The sequence below is a fragment of the Ambystoma mexicanum genome, chromosome 6p, assembly GCF_040938575.1.
Source record: "Ambystoma mexicanum isolate Mex_15411 chromosome 6p, UKY_AmexF1_1, whole genome shotgun sequence".
NCBI classification, from domain to species: domain Eukaryota; kingdom Metazoa; phylum Chordata; class Amphibia; order Caudata; family Ambystomatidae; genus Ambystoma; species Ambystoma mexicanum.
This window is the reverse complement of record NC_090935.1, coordinates 562109575-562131337: the sequence shown is the minus strand read 5'-3', so window position 1 is coordinate 562131337 and position 21763 is coordinate 562109575. Positions and strand designations below refer to the sequence as shown.

At 44.5% G+C, this 21763-nt stretch overlaps 1 protein-coding gene across 5 annotated transcripts in view; it reads right to left on the bottom strand.

Annotated features, from left to right (window-relative positions):
* The window catches only part of MAST4 (microtubule associated serine/threonine kinase family member 4), a 2307007-nt gene that overhangs the window by 248617 nt on the left and 2036627 nt on the right, over positions 1 to 21763 (bottom strand). For all 5 annotated transcript variants that reach the window (XM_069627380.1, XM_069627381.1, XM_069627384.1 and 2 more), the window contains one exon: positions 15128 to 15337. In XM_069627380.1, coding sequence (XP_069483481.1) covers positions 15128 to 15337 — 210 coding nt within the window. The remainder of the gene's footprint in view (positions 1 to 15127; positions 15338 to 21763) is intronic.

Here is a 21763-nt window from a genome sequence, read left to right as displayed (position 1 = left end):
CTGCAATTTCATTCCACCCTGCATCCATTTGAAACCATAAAAGTATTGTTGCTATCTTATCCATCCTATAACCACTCATCATTGATTATAAAGAAGTGTGCTAGTGCCGGACTATCCATTATTGATTACTGCTCAGATTAAGTGTGATATTCAATTATTAATTTATTATAAAGTGTGATATATATATCTATTGTTTAAATTATCAAATAAACCCTTTAATAATTGCAAAACAGAACTACTTCTTGGCTCAGTGGGGTCAGGGGGATTCCAAGAGAGGGGTGTTATATAGGGGTAGTCATCCAGAACGCATGAACTGGACGTAAAGATATATCAATAAGGGTTTCCATTCAGTATCCCAGACTAGGCATTGACTTAGCTGTAGTGTTGAATTGAATCCTCTTACAAATACTTCCGAAGCAAAAACCAAGACGTCTCTGGAAAGGGCTTGTAGAAAGACTGATGCGGATACAAGTCCAAACGTGCTGACAGTCAGATGCCAATTTAGAGCAATTTCACACCAACTGCAAGTGTCCCAGGTCGTATTTTTCATTGTCAGAATTTGTCAATGTGCATTAAGATTGTTCGGACTAGTTTACTAGTGTCCTAAGCAACCTGCGCATGTGGAAAAATGTAGCCTATGGTATTAATACAAAGGATGAAGCATTCTGATGTGTCAAACTAAACTGGCTGCCACATAGATTCTATGGCAGGTTTCCTACTTCCCATCTACCATGTTCAATCAGACCACTCGCCAATGTTTCACATCGCTTATGGAGTAAGAACCGCTGTGGGTGGTGCGTGTTGCTTTTTGGATTATGTTCATTAATTCAGGAATGGTGTCATACTGATTTGCCTTTGATCTTTTTGCAATAGTTTTCATGTTCCTTTACGTCTAAACCGAACCCAAATGAGTTGTTTCAAGCTCACAGCCGTGGGAACCTGAAGGAATTACTAAACATAGTGGATGCTTTCAGTTACCGACATATTCCGATGCAATTACTTTACTGGCGTTTGACAGGCTCTCCTCTAATGGCATATACTTTCTGCCCTTTGAAATGGATGTAAATACAAGCAGCTTAAAAGAGTACATGATCGAGAGTTCCATATCAAGACATTACAGTTTGTGCGTCACTCGAATGTGATGTCATCAGGGGAGCACATCTACTTTTCAAGACCAACCGCTATCTTTAAATGTAGGTATGTACAGGACACGGAGGTCCATTGAAAAGCTCAGTTTATACAAATGAACACTCCTGACAGCGTTTCATGTGTGATGGAAAGAAAGGGTGCTGAGTGCTGTTCACTGGATTTCGCATGCCTCATATATTGCTGCATAAAGGCCCACTTACGCTTCAGGGGTTGGTCTGAAGAAAATGGAGTGCACACGTGTCACTGCCAATTGCTCCTTTGTTTAAACACGTTTCTGCCGCTATCGAAGCATTGGCATTATGCATGAACCAAATTTTACATAATAAGGTAAGCAAAGCTCGCAAACGTATCTCAGAAAATAAGGACGCTCTTTCCCTCGAGTTAAGCTCAATACAAGTAAAACGGATGTTACAGGCAAATGCTTTTGTAATCATGTCTTTTTTGGGCAATATCTTGAAAAAACTAATGAAAACAGAAGAAAACAGGTACTGACATCTGGGAAAAACAACACAACAACAAAATGTGCAAGTTCGGTTTTAATACGGCAGGCTCGGAGCCTAAAGATTTTTTGATTGGCTCCATCTGCAAAACGTGAGCAGTCCATGAAAACATTTCTGCTTGTACAGGGACTGGGGACATGCCCTGCGAGATCCGCTGATGCACTCTCATACTCGGATGGGCCTCAGTGGTAAGCCGGAAGTAGATGTGCACCGAGGTAGAGGCACCCTTGACCTTGGAGCATAGAAGCTTCAGTCGCATCTCCAGCTGCGGGACACCACCGGGGACTGCCACTGCCATGCAGAGAAGTGCGCCAAGTGGCAGGAGCAGGCAAAGATGTCAACTGAATGTCACATTAAATGACAGCGAACACAACAAAAGAAACCACCGACAGTTGAGCCTTGGGAAAACACATTTATCTGTGTTATTTCGAGCCTTCAGAGTTTGATGGATCTACAATGCTGGCTGGGGAGACAATGAGCGTCAACAAAAGGGAGCAGTGTGGGGATTTGCAATGCTTCTCTGCATGTATGTGCAAAAGTCAAGACACCCCATGTAACAAATACAGGAAAGCGGGCCGTTACATACACGCAACATCAACGTAAAAGATACATACATGGAGAGAGTGTTTACATATAGACCAACACAAAGCTAATATTGTAGCCAAAATAATCGCCATAGGAACGAAGGTAATCAATGCAATAAAGGCATTTCAAATAGGCAAATATTTATAAATAGAACACAAATGCAATACATGAGGTTGAAGTCTTTGAAGCACTCCAAGCATTGAAGAATAACTAGTGGTAAAAGTAATTGTGGTTGTGACTTTGCCCAAAGTGGTTTTTGATGTTCTGTGGTGGGGGTCTCGGGTGTATTGTTGCCATGGGTGCTATTCTTGTGCATCAACCACTCATCATTTCTATTGAAATGCCCCATCCACCCACCCAATCCCACTCACCCAAACCCCAACACTCTACCAAAGCCCCAACACTCTACCCCCACCCATGCACCTCTCCCACCATATCCCCACCCTCTCCATCGTAACCCAACTACCCGCTTTCTAACCCCTCTGCCCTAACCCCTCTCTACCCCAACCCACCCAACCCCCACCCTACCCCAACCACACAATCGCCAACCTCTCTACCGCACCAACCTCCACCCTCTACACCCCACCCATCCTACCCCCACCCACTCACCCTACCCCCGCTTTCATTACACCCATTCTACACCAGCTCTGTAGCCCCACAAACTCTATCCCCACACACTATCCCCTACCATCCCCCAGTTGCTCCACCCTCACCCGCCAACACCCACTCTATGCCCACCCACCCTACCCCAACTCCCTCTACCCTACATGCCCCCTCTCTACCCATACGCCCTACCCCCACTCTCTACCCGTCCACCCTATCCCCACTCAATCTCTCCAACCCCACCTACTCACCCTAGCACCACCCTCTACCCCAACTCAACCACCCTACCACCGTGCTCTCAACACCCACCTGATGCAACTCCACCCACACTAACCTCCCCCACGCCCTATGCCCCATCTACAAACACCCACCATACACAACTCTCTATCCCACCCACCCAAAATACCCCTCTCTCTAACCTGACCCACCCTACCCTCAACCTCTAGCCCTACCCACCCTATTCCCACCCACTCACCCCACCTCCATTTGCTCTTCCCACCCATCCACCCAAAACTCATCCTCTCCAACCCCACTACACTAACCTCCCCAGGCTGTCACAACACAGCCACCACCCTATCCCCAATCTCTATCCCAAAGCCCACTCTACCCCTACTCTCTACACCCAACCCTACCCTCCTCTCACCCCTCACCCACCATACCGCTGAAACCCCCTCCATGCACGAGTCTCTCTACCCCCCACCCACCTACCTCCACCCACCCAACCTTACCCCCACCCTTTCTACTCTACCCCCACCCATCTGAACCCCACCCACTTAGCCTACCCCCACTTGCTCTATCCTAACCCAACCACCACTCCCCCACTCTCTGTAACCCCACCGTACCCCTACTCTCTACCCCCACCCACCATAAACCACTCTTGCCATCCCCACTCTTGCTACCCCCACTCACCCTAAAACCACTATCTTTACCCCCAACCCTAACCCAACTCTCTACCACCATCCACTCCACCCTTCCCCCACTTGCTCTACCACCGCCCACCCTGCCCTTCCCCTTTTTCACTACCCCAACCACCCACCCTACCCCACTCTTTCCATCACTTACCATACCCCCCACTCTCTACCCCCACCCACCCTACCCCCACCCTCTCCACCAACAGCCACACTCTCTCTACCACCCACCCCCACAGCCTCCACTCTCTACCCCTCACCCAACCTACCTCCACTAGCTCTACCTATACACACCCACCAGACCCCAATCTCTTCAACCCCACCCAACCTACCACCCTCTCTTTAACCTCAACCACCCTGTGGGATATTTCAACCTATGCCAATGCGCCCTGCTAAACCCCTTTGCCAATGGGGGAAAGAAACTGCCAAAAATGGAAGCGCTAACCCCTGTGCGTGCCAAATCTGCAAAACTGTGCATGGTTCATAAATCACAAAAAGGCTGCATCACCCTGCCATACACAGGCAAAGTTGATGTCAAAACAGAACTCCCTGCAGGAGAATGCCAGTGGTTGCTGTTACCTGTCACATGAAGCAAGGCCACAGAAGTGGGCTAACATCCGAAAATGCCTTTAAAATACAGTTTTCCTAATCAATTGCAACCTTCAAAGTTCTATTTTGGTGCTAATTTCAGTCATTTTCCAGGTGAATTCTGGAAATGAAAAGTGTGCTGGAACCACTGATCATCCAGTGCAGTCAGAGGAATCCAGGCCTCATTGCCTGACAGCTGCGTAAGAAAATTAGATGTCAAACCCAGGTTAAATGTGTTTCTTTTTCCTGAAGAAATTGCAAGATTCGCCTATTTAAAGCATGTTTGTGAAGGGCTTAATTCTTTTAAATTTCCAAATCCCTTATACACTGTGATTATTTTTGGATGTGTTAAAGAAAATACTTTATTGTGAATTTTAAAGCAACCCAGTATTGGAGTTAAGTAACTGCTTAATTCTGATTGGACAGTGGCCAGCCTGGGAAAGTTCGACACTTCATTTTGGCACTCCCTTGCTACAGGAAGTCTAATGGCTGCTGGAGGTTCTCGCATATGGTGCACAATAGACTTCATTAGACATTCATCTTTTGGCTGAGCCAAGAACTAAAGACAGGCTGAGCATGGACCTCTGCTGGGGACGGGCAGGATGCTTCCATCTACACCCCACCCTGATCAACGGGATCTGACAGCTGTTTGTTGAAAGGAGAGAAAAAAAACTCTGTTCAAAGGAACTTTTTGGTGTTTAAATCTTTATTTGTGGTTAAGTTTGAAACTCTTTAGCGGTGCAATCTGAAGGAGGATACATCTAAATATTGGTAGATGTTAACCAAATTGTAGGCTTTTGCTTTGAAGACATTGATGAAACCTGTACCTCCTAAGGAATCAAAGTTACAGGAAAACCCTGATTGTAGCAGAACTATTAATGTTGCAAGCCCAAGATTGTATATACATGACCCAGTGATAATCGCCCAGATATGTACTGAGATGGGAATTGAATGTGAATATAGCCCATCAAATATGAAATGTATATGTTTGATTTTATTAGGGAACATAATTTTAGAAATGCATATTTGTGCAAATGTTTTGTTCAAAATCAATGTGAGAGTTCCTAAATTCCATCATAAAGATGGTAGCTCTGTTCTGACTGCCAACCAAAACAGTGCCTGTAGCCACTCGCAGCCACATGGGTGTGTTTTTAAATTCTTCCCACACCATAAACTTTGTCATGTCATTTGGGAGGATAAATATAGGAGCTTCACCACACAGACACAGACTGCTTCCAGAACACATCCAGATTTCAGTGCAGCGTCTTGTTCCTGACTTCTTCATCTTGTCCAGAACTCTTCATCTTGTAGCTGACGCCAGACTTCTTTGCAGAATCCAGACTTTGGCATTGCTGAACTCTTTCTAGCTAAACCCAATTTCAAACATCCCAAACTTGAGGGGGTTTCATTCTGATTCAGCCTGGCTCGCTACCATTAAGGCTTGCCTGCTGAAACTTGCATCCTGCTATTTACCGTGTCCAGTGACCAGAAGGGCCCATTCAAATCCAGTCTGAGGTGCAGTCCAAAATTGGCCAGAATCGCCCTGCTGATCCAATCCCTCCAGAGGTGCCCTTCTGCCGGTAGACCTGACCCGATCCATGACCAGAACCTTGACGGTGCATTTTAATCACAGGGGACTGTAAGTATTAATAGGAAGAACAGTGACCCAAAGTAATTTGCATTGTCTTATCCCAATCTCAACCCATCCCATCTTTAACTTCAGAACCCTAGTGTTGTCAAAACCCTTCTTCCGCTGATTTTCTCTCATCTGTTTTGCAAAACAATATGTCATTAGTTATTTTGAGTAACTAAAGTAAATCCCAGAAAGAAACAGAGTATCCACCACGTGAAGGGTTACGCTGGCCACGTAACTGTGGAAATTCATGTGTGGCATTCTCTTTTTCATAGTCATTAATATAGTGTAATAAAACTGTCATTTTTAAAACCAAATTCCTGCTTTCATTTTCGTGCCTATTTTGCAAAAATGCCTCTCACTAAAACCTCCATAACATCTTCAATGTTATAGATAGAAACGAAATTTCAACTCTCACTGATACCTAAGACCAGTGTATTTGATCCGTTTAATAAAAAAATGGCATAGTGAAATTTTGCCGCGAATTGACACTTTAGCGAACGTTTACACTTGTCTTTTCCCATTCAAAGGGTTTCTCCAATCCCATCCTGATCTAAAGTGTGTACTGTTGTTTATATTGTAGCTCATGTGTGTTAGGACCTGCTTAGTGCTGCTTTCCTAAGCATTTTTGTTCATTTAGGCATTTTTGCACCCTTTTGCCTTATTTTACCAAGCCATTTTCACCTGTCAATTTAAAAGTGTCTATTTCCAAAAACGGTTTTCTCTCTTGTTTGGGGAGGGAAGATTTCATTTAAACTCTAGACATTGTCTTTCATTCCTTAATACCATCTTATTAACTTGCATCTGTGTAGGACTGCTCATTTGTACCTTAAGAAATATTAACCTAAACGCTATCTGTTCACAAACCAAAACTTCTTTTTCCTGTGTTTTATATTCTGCATTATTATAAGTGAATTCAATTGCTTTGCTTATATTTTGAATTGTATTGTCACCATACATATATTAAAATGTATGTGTGATTTGAATATTACATACATCTTTACCTTTACAAACTAGCCTGATTTCTGATTCAGTGTGACCTGGGGGGTTATTTTGAGAAGGGTGTGATATGAGTGGTATATCATTCAGAATATTGAACTTATAGACACAAATAAATAAGTATTTCATTGCGCACTACATGCCAGGCGAGACCTGGATGTGTGCCTGATTGAAATCCTTAACAACCCAAATCTCTCTACAACCCACCTACTACACCCCCACTCTCAACCCCCTCTTATCCTTCCTCCCACACTGTCCCTTTATTTCTTACCTTCTCAACCTTTCTCCCTCATATGTCCTCTTCCTCATCATCAATGGCACCCTCTCTCAATCGTTTCCTGCCTTGCTCTATTCTCCTTCCTTCTTATCACATCCACCATTGAACGTTGTACTCTCCCTGTTGCACCCTGGTGCCAAAATATGCAAAATACAAAGAACAGCAGTAAATACCAACACTATTGGCTTTGGCAATGCTGGTTTAACTTGGCTGTTAAACAACTATTTCTGAGTGACATTTGACTCCAAGATATGCAATATTTGCACATATGCTGCCTTAGCCAAGCAGGCAGCACCATGTAGATACCCAATAACAAAAAATACAGCATTGATTTAATTCAAGGATCCCCCTGGAAAAGGGTACCTTTTTGGGTAAACAACTTTAACTGAATTTGTAAAATCTATGTTAAGGTCACACAAAAGAGTTGTGAAGAAAATACAATAAACACTGCTGCCCTGCTCTCTCTCTCACAGACGGGGGTCTGCATACTCCCAGCGGGGGCACAATACGCCCCACTCTGGACATCATAATACAAAGTGAGTGCCCGATGCGGGAGCTGGGGTTTGTGGAAATGCTGGCAGGCTGCAGCGCCTTTTTTGTGTCATTTATTGACCAGAGATCCACAAGAGATTATGGTCGTGTACCAGGACAACACATATTGGATAGACTGCATTTACTAAAAGATTGCCAGCGTTGGGCTGAAGAAACATACCCTGTGCATAGTTTAGTGGAAAGATGGCACCGATTTGTAAAGTTAAAAAGAGCCATTCCGGCTAAAGTCCTACTCGCACTGTGTTCCTGTGATCTGAACATATGACGCTCCTCTAATATAGCCATTGCTACTACAATTCCATTGCGCAGCTGTAGTATCTGTCACTACAGCACTGAGCGATAAGCATATAATCTGTTGAACAACTGAGGCAGAGACCAGGAATACAGAAAGCAGCGTCAAAAGCCTTACACAGGTCAGGTGTGCGAGCATCATTGGGAAGTTTACATATTTATAGACAACACGGACAACCGAAAGAGCACCACAATATTGCAAATCCTGAACCACAGAAAGCAACTCTCCATTTACAGGCGGGGGGGGGGGGATGAATGGCAAAGGAGAAGGATGCAGTGGCGACAGAAACCGGAGGGCACAAAAGGCAGAAGAAGTGACATTGTTCATGTGACATGAGAGAGAGCGGACATGCTCTTGAGCGCTCTCTCCCGGGACTTCAGAGGTCCACGGGGGGCGCGTGATAAAGGTCTCCAGCTGCAATGGAAGCCTGGGGAAGGCTGGCTGGGGCAGATTCTTTTGATGCGCTGCATAAAAGAAAAGGACACCAGAACCTCGCATGGACCATAGCAAGATGAAACAGATAAAGACTTTTGAAAAAGAGAGATGGGAGTATTGCGGTTTAACTTTATTGATCTTCTACAAAGAAAAGAATGAAATAAAATCAAATTTGAGACGTCTCTGACACATTCCCGAGCACCAAGACGTGTTAAAATAATCACTGGAGCACGTGGAGTAACGCAAGCTACAAAGGAGAAGAGAGGACTCTTGACTTAAAGGCAAAATGCTAACCTGCAGACAAGAAAAGCGGATTCCGGAACATTCACAACTTTGCAACCATCTCCTTATGATGCCAGCTGTTTTTATCCTTGCCATGGCCCACTATATCTGCCTCTGTAATAATTATATCCACATGTTTACTGAGCTATATTCAAATAATAGCATACTGATGCGGTCTACTTGTAATCTCCATTGGCATACAGGCCTTCTTATCCCAGATTACGCCCTCCTATATATGTACTTTTTACCACCTTTAATGTTATGCCCTGCATGCATACCCATCCCAACGCCCAGGGACAAGTGGCAAGTCTCCCCTAAAATACATACTATGTACCTACTTTGTCCCTCATAAGTACCTTGATGTAGTTCCCCGCAACAAGAGGTGAGCTTTCCCCAAGTATGTATTTTCTTTGCACTGTCCAGGCCCAATGTATGCCTGCTCTGTAACTATTGTAATTTGTATGCGTCCAGCACTTACGGTAACCATATTCTTAAGTTAAAGCGTCTAGATGCCTGTGGGTTTTGTGCGCTATGTAAATAAACTAAACTACACAGGTTCACAAAAAGCAATATCCCATTCTATCCCATCCCTAGATTTAAAAGGCAAAAAGCAGGTCAAAGATATACTCTTTGTTGAAGGCATTACCATATATGCAGATACAGTGGGTGGTCTAGAGAGCTCCTTGTGGGAATGCAAGTCCTTGTACCCTAAGAGGGAGTCACTCCCCGTTAGGTCTCACTTGCCCAGACCCCTAGGGAGGGTCTTGCAGAGCAGGCTCACCTCCCTAGCCTCAAAAGGTGGGGCTCGCCCATGTTAGGGAAACACCCATAGCTTCCCGACCTTCATCTCTCCCTTGGATCCCACCCCCCTCCTGTACTTACCGTTCTCACCAGACAGACCATGCAGGAAGCAAGCAGCTTCGTGAGGATGCTGCGGTCGTGGTACACAGAGACTGGTGCCTGGCATGGCTCTGCCCACAAGATGGTGGCCTGCCATACACTATTAAGGCAAACACCAATATGTGCACCAGAAGTGATACTAACACTTCAGGTTCGCTTCTACAAAACAAGGAAAGACGAAAGGACCTGGAGCTGTGTTACAAATCCCGAAGACTACTGCTACCAGTAAAGTAAGTTACTTTGTTGTGGACCAATTAGGAAGACTTTAGGTTTTCATAATTATAATTGTTCTTTTATAATGCACTTAATATCAGCGAGTGGTTTCTAAGTGCAGGAAGGGAATTCGAACCTGTGTTGCACTGTGTTGTCTTGCTTCCAAGACAAACCTGATGCCTCTAAGCTAGGCTTCCTTCTGTGAGAAACCTGAATGTGTCTCATCCACTAGTCCCCGGGGAACTGACACCGAGGTGGCCAGGACACAGACATTGCTTTTGGATCCTGTTCCTGGGGTGGACCAGTGCGGGAGGATCACCTGGATGGGGGGTCTTCGGGGAGTGGAAGTGGGACACCAAAGGGTGAGACACAGCATCCCCGTACCAATAACAACTTTTCCCCCTCCTACAAGGTAGGATACCTAGGAAATCACCCCCCTTTTCCGACACAAACACTTTCTCACAGTTTGAACTGGATGGACCTCAGCCGGCCCATAAGACTGGGGGTCTCCAAACAGCCCTTTAAGACGAGTAGCAGCGCCCTCAAGATAGATGGGGATGCAGATTCACACTCTGGCATCAAATAATAATGACGACTCAATAGTTTGGCAAAGGGAGTCCGTTTAATGCCAAGTACAGAAAACAGGGAGTTCAATGAACATCACCAACCGCTCGATCTTCTTTCTCGCTTAAACTCCAAATAATTTCAGAAAAACAACATTTATATCAAAAACTCGTCGTCATTGACGTGTACGCTTAAAAACCTAACATGCAACTTGATTGGTTATAGGAAAGTAACTTTAACATAGGTATTATATCTGTATATGGTAACGGGGAGAGGGGATTGGATAATAACATCGGATGGGGCAACTAAGACCTTTCTTCAAACTGGCCACTGTAAACGTCACAAAAATTACGACGTCCCATTGGCTCTACTCTCTATAAGACCCTAGATTACATGGTCCACTATGATTGGGTTGGCATTGAGCCCACACATACTTTTCCACTTGCACTTAGCAGCATTCAGAATAATGAGCCAGGTGCAGGGAGTAAGTCTACACCCCAGCTTCCCTCCAATTTATGTTACAACCATTCATCACCTCAGTGGCCGTGTGTCAATTACTGCTTTGTATTTGGCCTTCAGTCTGCTTCTTGGTCTGAGAAAGTTAAGGAATGTGGGTACGACAAGGCACCATGTATAGGTGTGAAAGTCTCATCCCTTTCTGACTGCCTTGCCACGTGACTAGGACACCGTGAAACAGGCCTCTTCTTCATACAATTTTGTGTATTTGATTTACTTCTGTCAGTCGTTTACCATCTGCGGCTTATCTCGACCTTGCTGAACAGGAGACTCTTGTTATTTTTCTCTTTAACTGTAGGCATGCTAGCCTATTCCAGCCTGACACGTCCTTGGCTTCTTTGCATGGTTACCTTCAGCAGGGTTTCTCTCCGTCTTTAATTCTTGAATTTGTCTGCTGAGGCCTTTAGTAACCTCGATTCAATTCTGCTCATGTGTGTAGTGGATTTTCACTCATCTATAAAGTTCTTTTGAGGTAGATATGTATAGTTGGCGCTTGCCGTAATCGATTTTACTACTAAGTATAAGCAAGCTTCATGACTTCTTGCGGTTTCCTGCGTATGTACACGTTTAAACTGGCTTAATGTCTTCATCGTGCATATGGCATACGTTTCTTCATCTTGAAATCAACTGTTTCACCTTAGGCCCAAGCTGTCACTTATCCATGGCATTTTGTCTCTTTATCAGCATTCTTGGGTCATTATATACTCTATCTGTGTGTCAGTCCGATCTCTCATGACGTCACCAGTCATCTTCTTTTAGTATCTTCTTGGCTTCTTTGGGTATTCCATTCTGACAAACATCCTGTTGTCATGTCTGTAGATATGGACTTCTCAGTGGGTACCTTAATGTCCAGGTTTGCTTAGGTGTCGGTACTTCAATAGGTGCTGTTATTCCGAAAGCAACTGGAAAAAGTCCGACTTTTGATCTTTGCTAGTTTATTTGTTATCCATACATCACAAAGAGAATCATGTGTGAGGTGTTGCTGATGAGCAACGAGAGTATTAATTGGAACTAAAGTAATCTAACTTTGTGACTGAACTGTGGAAGACAATCCAAGATACCCTATAGGTGCTCATTTGAAAGTCTCTGTTAGGTATCCAACTCAGAGTGTGAAATTGTGAACTGTGAAATCGAAGTGGTCCTGCAATAGGTCAAGCCAAACCCTATGCACATTTGAAAGTTCTAAGATAGATACAAAAACTGTAATTGGTCTGAGGCCGTCTGACGGACACTCATTGTGAAAAGGGAATCTGAGCCCTACTGAGGGGTATCCTGGGTGAACTGTCAGTTACCCGAGAAAAGATTGTGGTGCAAAAGGGATCTGAGCCCGGCTGAGGGGGATCCAAGGTGAAGAGTGAATCGCCCTACTTGAATATTTGGAAAGGAACTTTTTTGTTTGTTTGATAAATCAGGCCCTCTGGATCAAGAGACTTTTGATAACTTAAGAGACTTGGGTATAGAAGTCACTGATGCTTGTAATAGAAATGTGTCCTTGTGCCAAAGAAGCCCAAGAGTATGCTATGCTCGAGTGAACCGCCTTGTCCCATGCTGAAAACGTGGGCAAGGGAGGCCGGTGGCCTGAACATCCGGACTTAGAATTTTGTTAACATTTCTTTCTTTTTCATGAATATTTGCCAACATTATTTGTAAATTAGCAGTAAGGATTGGCAATAGGTTTTTTAGTATAGGCCCTTTTATTTTGACTAAAATCCATTACGACTGCAATATTATTTGATGGTCATAGCTTGCTCCCATCTTTAGATTTAGGTTTAAATAGGCCTTTATCACACCCTTGATGAAGTTCAATAAACACCCTTGAACTGTGGTCACTTTTGTCTGTCTTACTTTGATACCATGCCTTCCTTACACTTCATAGATAGGGTTAGGTATTGAAGATTACAAACCTGAATGTTTGTCTTGCCTACTAATGAGAAGTACTCTTATAATTTCTCACTAATTAAGGACAGGGAGTTATCTTCAAAATTATCAAACATTCACGCGGTCATTCCTCTATTGTTGCTGCCATCCTCATTGCCCCAGTCTGCCTCAACCAAGGTAATATCATTTCTGTTCCTTATTTACTCCTATGAAATACCCCTTTGAAATTCCCCTATGTGTCTTAACCCCCTAATGTAATTCTCATTGATTCTATCCCTAGCCTGACATCCTTCGTTAGTTTCTTCTCCTTCCCTATACATAAGTGTCCAAACCTTCACTGAACCATCCACTTCAAGACACATACCTAACCCATGATTACATCAGGCAGGCACACTGGGTTAGTCAGTGATCCTGGCTTCCCCAATATTTGCAGGAATAAATAGCGACTTCGGTGGCTTGTCCCTCCTCACCCCGTGCTGACCTTAGGGACAAGGTTCACATGACTCAGGTACTAGCACCCCCTGGGGTGAATGGACAAATACTTTCGATTCGTCACACTCCCTGGAACCTGTAGGCATTTAGCCCATGCATCTTGACAAAGGCAAAAAAGGCTTCAAACTAAAACTTGTTCTGTTCATCCTGCACCACATCTTCAAGACCCCCGCGGTAGGCCAGTCAGCAGACAAGTCTGCCACCAAGCAATACAACCCTTAGTCTACTTTATGACAAAAATCGACATTTCGGCTATGCTTCACTTTGATGACCATACTCTGAAAACACAGGGAAACATGTGGGTGCCACTTTACTGCGAACGTCTTCTGGGCAAAAAAGGTGAAAAAGTACCAGACAATGAAGAGGAAGGAAATGTTCAAACCACCAAAACCTTTTAGGTTGTGAAGAATTAGATTTTCCAAGGTTCCATGTGTGTCAACAAAACTGAGAACCAAAGTGAGCTATGCAGACATGCCCAATAACCGCGACAACGTATTCACTGGCAGTTAGTTGGCAGGTCTGGCCCACATTGCTTCCTGACCTATAGCGCACATGGAACAAGCACTCGATTACACTGCTATAATTTCTGTGAAATAATGAGAAAACAAAGCAGGGGCCTGAGGCTTCTAACACACAGTTGGGCCGAGGGGTTCATCCTACCAGGAAACTGATGGCTCCTCTGGTGTGGAGTGCATTTAACAAGAAGAGAAGTCAAACTCTCACTCTTTGCTTAACTGAAACCCGTGTAAAATCCCACTCTAGCTGGAGTCGCGTCCAGGAAGGTCTTGTACAGGCACAGGCAAGGATGAACACAGTGGCACGGAAATGTATGCTGTAAGTAGCTGACTGACTGTTACTTCGACTGCTATGTTGCTTCTATTTTGGTTTTAGAAAATGACCCACATTATTAAATACGTGCGTCCCCATTTAAAATCAGGTGAAAGTCGGTCTCGGGGATTATTTACACCATATCCCTTTCCCAAGCATGAGGATTCGAGCTCACAACCCAAATAACGGTGAAAGAGCGTTCATCCAGGACACAAAGCTTAACTTTTGGATAGAAATACCTCTCTCTCAAAAGTATTCTTTTGCTCCACCCCAACTAACTTTAGAGAACTCTGAAAAGTATGGAAGGTAGTTCAAGACAGGCTGACATTCAGCTTCAGAAGAAAAACATGTTCTTTCTGTCATGGGCACATGTTCCACAAAAAAGGGCAGAAAGTAGGCCCAGCCAAAGCTTCCGAGGTGTCAATGTGACCAGAATAAAAAGAAATGTATGACCCATTTCAAACGACGCATACCTTGGTCCTTTACTGCCCTGTCACTCAATCGCGCACGCTTCCACCCAATCACGCATCAGCCCCCTCGGTATTTTATAGGGTTGTGTTTTGTATTGGGTAGCACAGCTCATCGGGAGAGTTGGTGTTGGGCCAAGGACACATGCACTTTTTTAAAGTGTTGTCGGTAACACGGATCGGACACCTCTTAAAGCCATCTCTTAAAGCCATTAAGAGACTACTTCCGTCTCGCAACTCATGAAACTTCACTTTCACACTCAATCTTCTGCAATAGTTTACAAACCTTTCTTAGAATGGCTAGAAACATTCTGTGGGGGAGCTGGTGCACGTTCACAGACATATTTGGATCCAGCACACATTCGAAAGAACAGAAATGACAGCAAGCATGCCAGTGTCATTTTTCAGATTGCAACAAGCAGAACTCGCTAAAAGCAATTAGATGTCCATGAAGCACGGGTCATACCTCCTGTAACAACCTTTCCAACTTCTGCTGCAATTCAAGGAAATATCGCGATGTGATGAGGCCCTGGTGAGATTTATCCAAACAATCACGTGCCAGTTCGATGATCTGATGGTGGGTGAAACCAAGTACTCCATCTGCCATGGGGAGAACGTTATCAGGAGAATAGTTGGTGATAATCTCCTGAAGCCGGTCTTCCATCTGAGCTGTAGCCTAATTTGAGGAAATCAAAGATTAAGAAAAACGTTTTTAAGTTAAACCTTTATATTTAAAAAGAGATTTCTAAACATACTTTGCTATAGATAAATTATTCAGTAAATCAGAAAGATTCATCTGGTATATAAGCATGTGTAATCTTTGCTTTAGAATTCTTTGTACATATATTTTGAATGTAACTAAGTCACATTTAAATTAGCGAACATGTGATTGTCCCATATATTTAATTCGGTTTCAGGATCCTCATAACTTTATTCAGCCTCATACTGGTTCAATGCTCTTATCCCCATGCCAAGGTAGAGACCCATAGACCACCTAGAAGGCAGAAGGCTAGCTAGTAGGATAGCTCAGGGGCAACAAGCTTGCCTTGGGAACAATAGAATGCCATGCAACATGGGTGTGATCCCCAGTTGAGAACTAAGAAGCAGGAGGAATCTGGAACTAAGCACTATAAAAAATGACCAATAACACTACGAGACATACTTGTAGTGATCTCATTAAAACATGTGGTACATGATCCAGCCCTTCTGAAGAGAATATTTAAAATATGATTGCTTCAAATAATATTTTCTAACTTGGTAAATGACACAACTGGCCTAGTTATACATTCTCCGGTATTCTGGTGGTGAATCTACCAGAATAACGCCAAACGGAATTACCGTCACTGACACTTGGTCTGGTGGAATTACCGCTGGAATACAAGTGGAGGTATGGCAGTGTTACTCCCCATTTATGGAGTTCATGGACTCCATGGGGATTTCGGCATTTTGATGTAGGTTTTTCCTCCAGCTCATCACAAAAGTTATAGTGCAGTAATGCAGGGTTAGTGCAGTTGTAACCGCTGTTTTTTCCCCTGCACCGTCGTACACATAATGAGGTCCAATGTCCTTAAAAAGGTACAACATGCAATCTAACAGTGAAGCAAATAGTGATAGCATGACCTTCATTTTGATTCCATTTTGTGACCCAAAGAAATTGTCTATCAACCCAACACAAAGAACTAGATTGTCCAGTGCCTCACAAAAATCAACAGCTATTAATGACTTTACCATTTCTCTGCTTGAACTCTTAAAAAACACACTGCATTTTAAATCCAAATAGGACCTCTTGACAATAAATATTTCTGCATTGCTACCGTAATTGATTTTAAGTGTCACAATTAAATGTAGTCAAATGTATTTCAATTAACAACGTTTACATACTTTGGAGTTGTAAACCACACAAACGAAAATGTAGATAAATACGAAACAATAAAAAAAAGACAGCAAGATCAGACATAACTTGCAACAGACCATGTCATTGTTCACTTTCAGGTTTGACGGCAAAAGTCAAGTAATGAACTTCAAAATGTGAGATCCTCATGTTGGGTGCTGACTGCACTTTATTTCCCAACCTCAATGGTCTGACAACCACCAGATCCATTTTTTTTATTCTCTAGGTTTTCTTTCTGTGAAGAAAGTGACCATCCACACGGGGTGAGTGCGCTCGCCTGGGCTTTTTTGATTTTTTAATAATGAAAATAAATGATGGGAGATCAACCTCCAAGAAATGTGCGGGGCCATTCCGTGCACATTTCATCTACTTCCTGCACAAAACGCAGTCACATGTACTCCGGGAAAAGACAGCCTACAGGCGCTGTCTACCACTGTCTTATTTAGCTGGAATGTGACAGCCTTGGGTACATCAAAGCATTTCAAGGAGAGGGAAGGCACACCTTCCTCCAGCATGGGCAGCCTAATATAAATATCAAAGGCTCCATAGATCTGCATTCCTTTTGTCCTCTGGCTGGTCGCAGTGCATAACGAGATCATTGAAGCAAGCCTGAAGGGGCTTAGTTGCTGGAATAGACAACAGGAATGGAGGGGCTAACACCCCCCTTTGGTATGCAATGTGTCAACTTAAAGCTAGTTCCCACCTGTCTGTATGAAAGGCAATAAATGGCCTGTCTGGGTCCAGCAGTTACCACAGGTGTCCCTGCAGAGCACACCCCTTTCAGAGGAGAGATGTATGTGGTTTGGGGAAGACAGGAAGTCTGCTCCCAGCACAAACTTCAAGGGCACCTGGTGCTTTAATCAAGAGTCACCGAGGGCTCAATTTACCAGAGAGACACGTTGATCTACAACAGAAAGGAAGATGGGTGGGTATATGTCGTCACCCCTTGTCTGTCCTGCTGTAGAGCACTCTGGTCCTGACCTCATGCATAAAAGAAGATTGTTGGTGGGGACCCAGGATTGGTTCATTAAGGTGGATTTAGCCTGCACCAATTACTGGGGTCCATTTGGCTTTAAAAGAGGGCTGAACCCCTCACTTAGCAGATCATTTGAAGATTTTGAAAGGAGTAAGGACGACTCATTTGGACCCGAGCTGAAGCTACCGTCTACCTTACATCTTCTGCCAGTGAAGGAAGGCCAGGAGTTCCAAGAGGGAAGCAAGGTTCCTCCTCTAATTATCTCCCAGGGAACAGAGGGAGATAACGGACTCAGAGGACCCGTCCAGCAGCTCCAGAATCGGTACCCAGCCAGCACACAGCATGCCCTGCTAGGATCTGCCAGCAAGCTTCCCAGGTGGGAAGTGCCGGAGAGTCTCTAGACAAAGGACAAGGTGGTTGCCTGCATTCACTCTCTTGAGCTTTGGGCCGTCCGCCTTGAAAGGACCCGAGCCATGCGATCACCCAGCATCTATCTTTTAAGGACATTTTCAAGAGAGTCAAGCTCTCGACCTGCATCCGGCTGTACCACTGACTGTTGTCACGCTGCAGTCAGAAGAGCCGTTCGAGCCGCCTCGACCAGCATTCCAGATCCGCCAACCAGCAGAGACAATTCTTGGCCCCGAGCCGCTGCGCCGAACAGCCTGCAGACGTCCGTCTAGCCTTGCTTGCCGAACTGCCCGCTGCCTGGTACCCGCAGCTGTCTCCCGCTACTAACTCTGTCTCAAGGGCTGCTAAGCGCCTTGGAACTGCCTCAACGCTGTCGGGCACCAAGAACAACTTCTGCCTGCTGGACCTAAGAGTGAAGCTCCTCCTCACTGATAAGGCCCAGGAAGGCCGAAACATATTTGGGGATGCTTGTGGTCTCATGCAGAAGGGATGTGATCAAGCAGTTTGAGCTATATCACCCCTTTTGGGGTGGGACCAGGCCTGATTTGCATATGGTCTTTCCCCTTTGGTAATGGTTTGGCAGGTGAAGAAAAATGGTCTGGAGGGTTGCCCAGAGCAACGGAAGAGGTTAGCATTAATTCCAAACCTCACAGCCATCACCTCTTGTTTTTGCGTACGTCACCCTGAGTGCGACGGGTATGCCCAGAAGTTGGTCCCGTGTCTTCTGGGCCTAGAGACCTAAGCTACTCCTCACTGATGATATGATATGGCATTTATAAGGCCCATCAAGGCCGAAACCTGTTTGGGGATGCTTGTGGTCTCGTTCAGAAGGGATGTGATCAAGCAGCTTGGGCTGGACTTCCCCTTTTGGGGTGGGACCAAGCCTGATTTGTATAAGGTCTTTCCCCTTTTGTAATGGCTTGGCAGGCGAAGAACAATGGTATGCAAGGTTGCCCTTGAGCAATGCCAGAGGTTAGGATTAATTCCAAACCTTCTAGCCATCACCCCATTTGTTTTGCGTACATTTTTTACAAAGGGCTTATGGACCTGGGTCCAAAGTCGCATATCATGTTTGCAGGTTTGAGCTGGGTCTGTGGGCTTGAGCCAGGTCTGGTACCTACCTCCTGCCACCCTGGAACCCACAGACCTGGCTCAAACCCATAGTATAGGTCTTGGGGACTAGTGGTAGACCACAGACCCGCCATGGCCACGGGTCCTTGTGCAATGATCAGAACAGGTGGCCTGGTGGTGCCAGGGCCATGGCGCAAGACCATGCCCTGAGCAAAGTGTCCACTGGCATGGTCATGGGTCATGCCGACTGGACACTCAGGTGGTCTGAAGTGTACCAAGAGCATGGTCATATCCCTCTCTCTATTAATTATCATATGCTTGCTATTGCTACCGTGAATATCACGAAGGAAAGAGGAATTTAAATGCCTAGGCACCTAAACTTTGGAATAACCAACCTTTGAAGATACCCTACTTCTAAAGCCCCAAACTAGCCTCTGGGCATTACCCACAGCCATGCCCAAACAGCACTTTACCTGGGGCATTGCATTCAGCCACTGCTTGGGCAGCCATTGTGAGTGGCCAGTTTGATTTGGTTTTTACCACACACTTAGAAAACCAAATTGCTCCTAGGTGCCATAGCCAAATAATAAACTGCACTCAACAGAAGGAATCAAGAGGGAGCACAGCTAGCCTGTATGAACAAGATGGTTTTAACAGCTTTATGAAAGGCCAAGAAACGGGGCAAATAGCTATCGCCAAAGGAAGGCCAAGACGACATTTTCCCTTCCTGCACAAGGATTTCAGCAGTTCATTGAGGAAGAGGGAATTCCATACCGGTTTCAATCTGGTTATCGGCTGAGGCATGATATCGAAACCACCTTGGTGGTGTGCTGGTGGTAACTTATGGAGGAAAGCTATCTCTGCTTGTGATGCTGGAGTTATATGCTGCATTTGATAGGTTCATCATGTCCTCCTTCTACACGGTTAGTCTACGAATACTCGTTTTTCAGAACCCCTGCCTTAAATGGTTCTTTTTTCAGAAAGAACAGCAGGTTAAAATTGGGTATTCTGTTGCTACTCCAGTTCTAATCAATTGTGGGGTCCATATGGCGCGCTCTATAAATAAACAAACATACATACAGATTGCTGTTGTCACCAGTCCTTTTTAACGTCTGCAGCCACTACTAGGTACGGCCCAGGAAGCAGGATTTCCCAGTCTTTCGTATGCAGACGACACAAATCTATACACGTTTCTGAGCTTAATGAAGTCTTTTTCAGTTTCATAAAACGCATGCACAGTATCAGGGACTACAAGTACCAGAGTGGCTTAAAACGGAATGCCTCCAAAATGAAGGCTATATCTGTGCCCCCAGTGGTTCCATTTCATTTAATCACCGGAATGTTCAAAGCCTGGCATTTCAACGCGGAAATGTTCTTCGATTGTACATTTTGTTTGGGGGTGGTGGGCAAACCCCCCCCACCCGCCACCTATTTTACATATTACCCAACCACCCAAACCCTAACCCGCCCTTTCCCACCCCCCCTAAAAAATTTGATAAAAATTAATGCACGTTGAAGTGGCAGGCTTTGAAAAATATGGCGATGAAAGGACGTTGTACCCTCCCAGTCACCTGTTATGTGTACACAACAGTGCTTCTTCCCCGTAAACCTTTTGGTATGGATATGCCCATCCCTCCTTAAAGGTAACAAATCTGGGATTTAGTTTGGGATACTGACTTGAAATACTAGTTGACTTGATTGGTCAAAGGGGCCTTCTTTAAGGTTCACCAATTCTGTTACCCCATAGAGGAGCGTGACCAGTCAGCCTCTTGATTAACTCACAACTAGACTACGCAAATGCACGTCATTCAGGATCCCAGCCTATCCGATCAAACAACTGCAGCAACACAAAATTCCACAGTTTTAGGGTTTGCCCTCTGTCAAGTGGATCATGGGCTGGACATACAAGGTTCACTGCACTAGCTTCCTATTAATTGCTGGATTATCTTTAAGGATTTGTTGTTGACAATTATGTGCCTTCATGGTTTAGCCCCTACTGTTCTTGTGAGGAAGATTGTGCGGTATGTTTCTACTAGAGAACGTTGTTCCTTCAATCAAAATCTCCCGAAGAATCGCCCCATTAGATGTTCCACCCAGGGGCAGGGGTGGAGAAGACGTTTCTACCGAGCACTCCACTTGCGGAACTCCTCGCCTTGCAAAGGGAGTCTTGAATGACCTGGTTACCTACTGTAGCGTCATTTAAATGCACATCTTTTCTATTAAGATTGATGAGATGTTCTCTGTATACATTTAATACTGATACATTCTGAGAAATATTCCTCCTAATGTTGCAGTGTTTGCAGGACAACCCCTCAATTTCTGAAGTAATGGCACAATCTGCGAGGCAGCTAAGTAACAAATCCCTTTGGCAATTCCTCCTCATGAGTAGGTGGGCGCTACATGGGCACTATCTTGCCAATATATAATAGTGAGCATAACATGATGTCTCCACCCAAGGTGTTAGGGGCAAATCCCAGGAATCTCTCGTAGACAAAAATACAAATACAATATTTGCAAACAAAAATACACAAACACACACTGACATGTGCAGAAAGACACACACAGAGAGTATCTTTCAAACTGTCATCGTTCCCTAGTAATTATTATTCAAGACCCCCTTCCTCCTGCCCATGGGCTTTTATTCAATTCAAACAGAATGTCTTACAAAACAGCTAGATGAAGGGTGATTCAAAACCGTGAAAATTCCTTTAACAACAAATGCAATCCCCTTCAGATGTGTCATCCATCTCCATTTC